The 8,276-nt window shown below is 43.9% G+C and overlaps 1 protein-coding gene across 1 annotated transcript; it reads right to left on the minus strand.

The window, feature by feature from the left end:
• Positions 1–4,243: 4,243 nt before the first annotated feature.
• On the minus strand, positions 4,244–7,755 carry LOC121621334 (protein phosphatase 1 regulatory subunit 29). Its single transcript, XM_041957762.1, has 2 exons — positions 7,414–7,755; positions 4,244–6,760 (listed from the first exon to the last, which is right to left on the minus strand). The coding sequence occupies exons 1-2, from the start codon at positions 7,753–7,755 to the stop codon at positions 4,244–4,246; spliced, it is 2,859 nt and encodes a 952-aa protein (XP_041813696.1).
• Between the last annotated feature and the right edge of the window lie 521 nt (positions 7,756–8,276).

Genomic DNA, 8,276 nt, shown 5'->3' on the forward strand with positions numbered 1-8,276 from the left:
TTGTAAGAAGATGATCCAAAGATGATGTAGCAAAAGAATGACCGGAGAATCACTTTTTTTCTGAATTAGTAATTAGTAATTGTATTGCATCCTCAGATTACCCTGAAATGATGATGGTAGCTAATTAAAGCAACGTGACTGAGAGTGCTTCAAGGACGGATCACATGGGTAAAAAGTGCACTGTGTCATGGGAAGACTGAAACCTTTTACTGCGGTCTTTTCTAATGGAGGCACTTAACTCCTTTAGTAATTTAGAAACTGATTAGACATAAACCCACACCCGATTTTGGGCTCTGATTCATTATTTAAGAAACTGGAGTTTAGTTTAATTGGGCCAGGCTTTAAATATAAGGGAGCATCAAAGGATTAACATGCTGGAAACTGAAAGCGTCTGTGATTTCCTGGGGTATACAGAGATAGGGGAAGCAACCCAAGCCAACCTCCCACAAAAGGATTAAACATTAATAGCACATTAGATGGCTTTCTCACGTCTGGCTTCCCTGTGGCTCTGAGACAAACAACAAGGACGGTGCTACAAAAAGGACCATTGATCTCAGACTGAGCCACCCTCCAGGGGTTCAGCGAGGATATGAGCTGAGAAGGCTTTTTTGTTTCATGCGGGCTTTGTGGGACAAAAAACAGGTATGATGACATTGCGAACATTTGCAGAAATATTTGTGGCCCCGCTTGAGTTTTTAGTAATTCTGATAGTACCCATGAGTGCCTGTAGTAAAAACTGTAGACATAAACTGATTCCCCAATAACCACAACAGAAAAGCAGAACTTTATTAATGACCCCTGAGCTACAAGGCCAATTAACCCAACTGCTGTGTTGTGAACTATCAATCCCTGCTTTGCTTCAGGGCAGGAAGCAATAATAAACAGCAGAGGTGTATTTGGGAGGGCAGCGCTGACCTTTCTGAATTAAAAAAAAAACTTTCTCTTGCCTCTTTTGTTAATATTTGTAGCTGTTTTTTTACTCCTATCTGAAAATTGCTTACACGCTGGCTTAAAGACAGACTTGCTGGTCAAATTTGAATTTTGTGCAAACTACTCTTCATTTCCATTTGCGTAACTCTCCTGTGGCTATTTTGGCAGCAGGCTATCAAGTAATTATTAATGATGAGACACACAATGCCCCCTTCCAACTCCTGCAAGCACCCATCGGAGCAATGGTGAAAAACACTGTTTATAAATCATTCGAAAGATTGGCACTATTCACACCCGCACTGAGAATGTTCTCTGTTGGGCCAGCGATTTTGTATCGTCATAGAGATTCATTTATAACAAACAAATAAATGTGTGAATGAGAGTTGAGCAGAAGAGCATTTGAATGTACATCTGTCCCTGAAATCCATTTCCTGAAAAATGTGTTAGTGTGTTAAATATGTTAATTAAAATACAAAATGTATGAAATTAAAAGTCAGCCATGAAAACAGTAATTTTCAGGATTTTCTGTCCCATTACACCTTGTCAGATAGATGAGCATGAATGGCAGCAGAAATGATGAGCAATATTGATATTACTGAAAATTTGCTGTTATCTTCAGTGTCCATTTCTGTGCACTTGTTATGGCAGTTGAGGATGTGGGGAGTTATACACACCAAGCTCCCTCCGTGGGATTAGGTACCCTTAGAATGTACCAGCAAAGAAAATCCTTTCCTCAATCACAGTAAAATGTTCCTTTGGAAACTTCCTTATCTCGCATAATTGGAGAACAGCGGGGAACCGAAAATTTCCATGACTGCATGTTTAGCACGTGACGCTTTATCATATAAAGAAGGCGGATGAGGTGATGCATCCCAGACATGCTATTACCAAAAGATAACAGTGAGGCTCTTAATCTTATGTGGTCCATTCAATTGTAAACACTCAAGGCAGAACACTGACTCCAAGGTTTATGGACCCTGAATGTATGCACAAAACTTATTAAAACGAGGAAAGAGAGACAAAGATAGATTAAAACAAAGAGGGAAGAATGAATACAAAGATCAATATGGAGATACCGTTACACACCGTCCTCTCATATTTGCATACTCATTCCTGTTCAACGTTATTTAGAGGAGTCAAGCGCATGCTAAAAATCAACTGCCCATAAAAAGAAGAAAAGCGTGTTGATATGTGCTGTGCAGACCCAAGTCCTGCCCACAAGAAAGGCAATTTCTCACATTTCTCATTTAATAAAACAGAACAGGTCGTGTTCAGTACTCTACTCACGCCAAGCCCATATCCCACTGGACTTGCGGGAGCAAGGAAGGTGGTGGGAGGTGGGTCAAATAACACCATCCAATGTAAACAAGTGAGGATCAAAAGAGAGATAGAAATGTTCCCGAAATTAAACTTGTCACTACGACTTCTGTTATCTTGAATATAGCCCTGAACAAAAATGCGGAGCAAGGACCACTGATTCGGCTTTTCACATTTTTAGGGTAGGATGTCTCAGATTGTGTGTGTTAGCTGATGATGTGAAAATTCAGCAGCTACACAGCACTTTGAGTGAGAAGGATGCATTTTGTCAGGTTGCCAGGTAATAGGAAAATCATAATTAGATCAGTTCAATAGAAAATACCAGTTGGATGGATAATACTATACATGATGATTAGATTATGGCTCTGTTAGCAAGAGGCACTGCGCTACTGTGGCATAGCTGAGCATCACGGTCCTGTGATGTATGTCTGGGAAAATACATTTAACATTGTTGGTATTTGTACATTTATCCATGCCATTAATAATCTAGTATTGTTTAGACTCAGACGTCTAGCCACTGGGAAAGATATTGACTAACTATTAATTTAATTTGGGCATATACAATAAAATCTGACAAGGCATGCCAACACCTACTGACACTGACCACTGTATAACACAGCCACACACACAATCATGAGGCGTAAAGTGCAAGCTAACATGCCTGTCACAAGTTGGCTAATTAAGTTATCAATAGCAACAATAGTATTAATTTCCAGAACAGAACAGACTTCTTGGCAGTAATTAGCAGTGTCCTTTCCCTCTGTGCCTCATTCAGTTTTCATGTTAGAGAAAGGATTTGGAATGTACTGTGGGGCTCACATTGAATGATGCAAATAGGTTTCCCTGTAACCTGCTTGTAATCTACTTACATTCACAGTGGCTGCAGAAAATTATTTATATCCTTGCTTGTCTTTGATTTTTTTCTTTTATTCCCCCTCTTGATTTCAATTTCTCTTGGTCTCTGTTACATATGGGTCACATCTCCAATGCCTTTTTGAAGGGGATTGTGTGAGATCTTCTGTCTATTAGTTAAATTTCTCTATTGTACAGGTAAGTAGTGTCTAATCAAGGGAATATTGTTTTCTCCCCTGTCACCCTTCAAATTAAGCTCACAGTTCTGGCCATTACTTGGGAAAATGCAGTTCAGGACAGTTTGGGACCTTTGGACAACATTCTTTACATCACTCAAGAGTTTTAGCTGGAAAGATCAGAGCACTATTTTAGAAAAAGGTTTCATTTTAATCACTCTCATGATTTCCTCACGCTGCAGGACCTTTGAGCCAATGTGACTGTTTTGTCTTGTTGGCTCATTTCTTTCCAAATTCATCTTACTTGCTGTGTGACAGATGCTACTGAAATGCAGATACCTCAGCCGCACGAAGGATATCACAGAAGAGAGATAGTGCCTCCATTTTTCAGCTCTGTTCACTAATTGGCATGCTGCCACTGGTAACAGAGCACAGGTCCGACCCTATCATGGTTTCCCTTCACCAAGAAGTCTAAACATATCCAAGTGCACACTGCAAATTGATACAGCACCCAATACTAAATAGGAAACTACATGTTGGATCACACAAGCTTTAAATGAAGGGTATTAACATTTACCTTCTGTAATTACCCATAGATGAAAACATGGCACTGATAAAGATGGTCCATGTGATCACAAAATGTGATCACTGAAAGGGTGTTAAATTACACAGTTGGCATTTGCTCCCTGTGCTACAAATAAAACCCACAAACAGAAAATGAGGATGATCCAGAAATGGTGCTACAATGAAGTGTAAAATTAAACACCATAATGACTCTCATATCCCAGGCACAATTTTACAGTCCTTGCTCTTAGCAGGATATTCTATACACCTAGCATGCCAAAAATAACCCAAAGGCAAAATTCCCTCCTATATGTTTTTCCCCACTTCTCTCTGGCCCATTGGCCTGTGAGGAAAAGTAGTATCCAAACTATTTTTTCCCTCAGTGCTTATCTCTGGTCCTACAGTCACAGCTTCTGCTGTGCTGACACACCCTTCCAGTAATCAAGGATGTCATGCAGGTCCTCGCCTTTAGCGAACTGCACCTTTTTTCGAAGGGCATTTCCGGCTGTCACATAACAGGCCTCATCCCGCTGGCCTTTCCGGTAGGGACGAAAGCGCTCCCAGATCCTCAGTGAGCTCTCCGATGAGTACTCTGGGCTGGAGGAGTAGCCAGAGTAACTGGAATGGTGGCGGGCAGGTGAAAGTTGGGAGTACGACGCTGCATCCCTGCGTGAGCGTGTCAGGGGCTTTAGGAAGGAAACCCTCTGGGCTGGGGAGCCCTGGTGGGAGCCTTCATAGTAGAGAGCTGGGACGGAGTGGCGATGCTCCGAGCAGTGGTAGTCCTGCTGCACCTCCAGCTGCTGCTGCTGCTGCTGCTGATGTTGTATTTGTTGCTGTTGATGATAATGGTGTGACTTCTGGCTGTCCTGATGTTGGGCACCAACACCACCACTGTCGCAACCACCACCACCCCCTCCACCACAGCTCCCACTCCCCACTAAAGGCAGTCTCTCAAGGGGCTCCCCACAGCCCACCGGACTGGCCCGATCTGGGTACTGCTGCTGCTGTTGATTACAGGCATCTGGGCTCCTTGGCTCAGGAACATCCAGGCTATACACCCTAGCTCCTCCACGTTCCCTATCCCGACCCATGGAGCCACAAGAGGTGGTGCTGCACTGTTTTTTGACAGCATTTACAATAACCACAGCTGCGTCTGCACTCATTTGTCGCTGAATGGGGCGTACAGCAGTGGCTGGTGGAGGGGGCCTGTAGGGGGGAGTGACGACAAAACCGCCACCACTTATGCCTGGACGCTCAGAGAGAGGGGCATTCAAGGCAGGGAGAGGAGGCGGAGGGGGTATTTTGTTGGGTGCAATGACCTGACATGTGTCTGTCAACCCTTGGGAGAGCGGGATTAGGCCACGTGTAAGGGAGGACGTGCTGGTGGGGGGTGGAGAGGTGGGATTAGAGGAGGCTGTAGGGTTAGTAGAGGCCCCTGAAGCAGCAACTGCTGCAGCATCCAGTTTCAGTGCATCAATGCAGTTGTTAATGATCTGGTTAACCTTGTCCACCTCCATGGCAATGGTGGAAATCTCTGATGCCGAGCCATGCCCATCATCATCTGAGTCATCCCCTACATCAGTACCATCATCGTCCCTCAAATCTGCCCCCCTCATTCCTCCAAGCCCACCATCTCCCACCCTCTCCATCCCTGCCCCTCCAGTTCTGACATCCATATAGTTTCCTTTACTTGTGGCCATGGCCTCTGAAAAGGCAGTGGCCATCTTTTCCACTTGTGGGATAGAGGAAAGTCTGGAGGAACTGGTGTTGGCTGAGTGGAGCATTCCCGAGCTGGAGGATGTGGACATGGGAAGTTTGCCTCCATGGTGGTGCTGATACTGGTGGTGTTCTCTGGACTGCTCCTGAAGCTTGTGAACTGCTGATGGATCATTTGCTACTGCTGCCGCCACCTCTGGTCCATAGCGCATTTCCAGAATAGTTTTCTTGACACAGATGGACTTCTTCTTCTCGTCATGCATCCGTTTCTTACGTAGGCAATAGTAGACGAAGCCTAAAACAATGAGCATACCAAAAAGGCAGCCCACAATGGTCATTATGTAGTGAGTGGTGGTGGAAGGTGTGGGGAGCGTGTCATCTTGATTTTGTGCCCGAGTAGAAAACTGGAGGCAGGTGTGGTTGTAACGTTGAGAGTTGCGGATGGATGCTACACAGAAGGTGTAATTGGTGTGCGGTTTTAGCTTGTTGAGGGTGATCATCTCCTTCTTGTTCTTCAAATTCATGACGTCAGACACAAATGTGTAGTTGTACTGTGTTAGAATATACATTTTGCTGTAGGGCCTTGGAATCTGCACAAGGAGAGAAGCTGTTGACAAAGAGACATGATGGAGCTTGATGCTTGGAATGAAGCTGTGGTCAGTAGATGAGGAAGAGGTGGTGGGCTGGTGGTACGGTCCCACGCCCCCAAACATCTCTGGTCCGATCCCAGAAGGACCGTCCAGATCTGGTGGAAGAGAGGTCATTCCTGGAATCATCACACCATCTCGGCAGTGATGGTGCAAAATGTTTTTTGCATTCCGACCAGCATGACCAGCAGCGATAAGTAAGGGGAAGCCGAACATCTCCCGGGGCGTCTCACACTGGAGACGGTCATAAGTGTGTGTGACATTGTTGAAGGACTCCAACCAGCTTAGGAAGCTATAAAGATCACAACCGCAGTGGAATGGATTTGCTGCCAGTTCACATACCATCAGACGACTGAGAGCGGTGAATGTGGATGGGTCAATACGGGCAAGTTTGTTGGATGACAGGTCAATGCTGCTGAGGCTGGGGCACTCCCAGAATGCATTGCTGGCAATAACCTCAATGAGATTGTGCTGCAGGAAGAGGCATTGCATGCGGCCAAGCCCTCTCATCATGCCCTCGGTTAAGTTTGTCAATTTATTGTAGCCCAGCTGAAGAACCTGAGAAAAACACAAACAAATCATTAGGGTTTTCTTCTTTTCTTTTGACATTGTGAGCCCAGTTTTTGCCATAATTTCTGCTGTTGAGAATAAAATCTGAATTCAACTTCATTACTGAGGTCCAGTCATACAGCAGCATAATCTAGAGCTCAGCACAAGTCGTACCAAAAATGTATCTGGCTGTTAAAATGTGTTGTTGTGCACCTGTGCATTCTTTCTATGCAAAGTGCAATTCAAAAGTACACTTTCTGTTTCTCCTTATACTTTAGGTGGTTTAGACAATATGGTGCAATTCGGGTTTTGCTGTTACATATCCAATGGATTCTATTTCAGCAATGCCACTCATTCAGTGAAATTGTTGAATAAAATATTGTCATGCCCAATGCAGGTTGTAAAGACAGCTATGTATACTTATACATGATTATCAATACACTCTACCCCATGTCTGAGTTATGAGTGATATTATGTCTTCAAAAGAGTTTACTGAGTATAACTATGATGGAACACATGTATTCACTCATAATACTAGTATTCCACTCAATTTCAGAATAAATTCCACTGAAATGTAAAAAAGCGCCATTCTCAAACTCCGGTCTAATGCATCGTGCGCAATACAATGTGTTAAGTGCTTTTATAATCTATTTTCTCATCACCTGTAGGTTGGCTTGTCCTGCAAAGGCTCCATCCTCAATATAGCTGATTTCATTCTTGGTGAGGTTGAGGTCAGTCAGGTTGGTGAAGCGGTACATAGAGCTGAAGAGCACTGCTTTCAACTTGTTCTCATTTAATCTCAAGTCATGCACCGTGTTGTTGATGTGCTGGGGGATAGTCTCGTACGGCGGCTGGTTCTGACTGCAGATAGCCAGCCACACATAGCCTTTGTCCCCCTCAATGAGCCAGCAGTCCCCGTTGACCATGTTGGGAAAGTGGGAGAAGAATAGGAGGGAGGGAAGAATAAGAAGAAGGAGGGTGGAGGTGGTGGAAGCACCCTGCATGATGCTAATAAAATAAATTAGGAAGCTATAGTTATTAAGGGGAGAAATGTAGGGGCAGGCAGGAAAGGAGGTTGTTTTTGCAGAAAGGGAAGCAAATTAGGTTGCTAGGAAGGATTTCCAAGGAGGAGAAAGGTGCCAAGACAGGGGTGAAGGGTTCACAATGCCAGTTACAGCTTTATGGTCATCATGGTGATTAGCAGGGGACCCATGTTATGTCATATCTTGTTGGGCTGCAATGCGGAGTGACACAGCTTGTCTTCATAGTCCCTCCTCAGACTTCAGCTGTGACTGACCCAAACGATGGACCCTTGGAATAATGGAACTATAGATCTGTGGAGGAGAATAAGACAAAAGCAACATAAGAACAATGCAAAAGCAATATAGTATGATAGACACTGTGTATAATGCCTACATTGCCTTCATTTTTTGCACAACTGCACTGAAAAATCACAAAAAACAATGCTGAATCATGAATATAAATGAAAGGTAGATTAATTCAAACTCCACAAAATTCCTGTAAC

Source organism: Chelmon rostratus, chromosome 17 (assembly GCF_017976325.1).
Source record: "Chelmon rostratus isolate fCheRos1 chromosome 17, fCheRos1.pri, whole genome shotgun sequence".
In the NCBI taxonomy this organism is placed as follows: Eukaryota; Metazoa; Chordata; class Actinopteri; order Chaetodontiformes; family Chaetodontidae; genus Chelmon; species Chelmon rostratus.

What these genes read in the sequence shown, in the direction of transcription:
- LOC121621334 (XM_041957762.1), bottom strand. Translation starts at nt 7,755, where the DNA reads ATGCAGGGTGCTTCCACCACCTCCACCCTCCTTCTTCTTATTCTTCCC. An exon ending in CAGGACAAGCCAACCTACAG is followed by an intron (nt 6,761 to 7,413) that starts GTGATGAGAAAA and finishes TGTTTTTCTCAG; the next exon opens with GTTCTTCAGCTGGGCTACAA.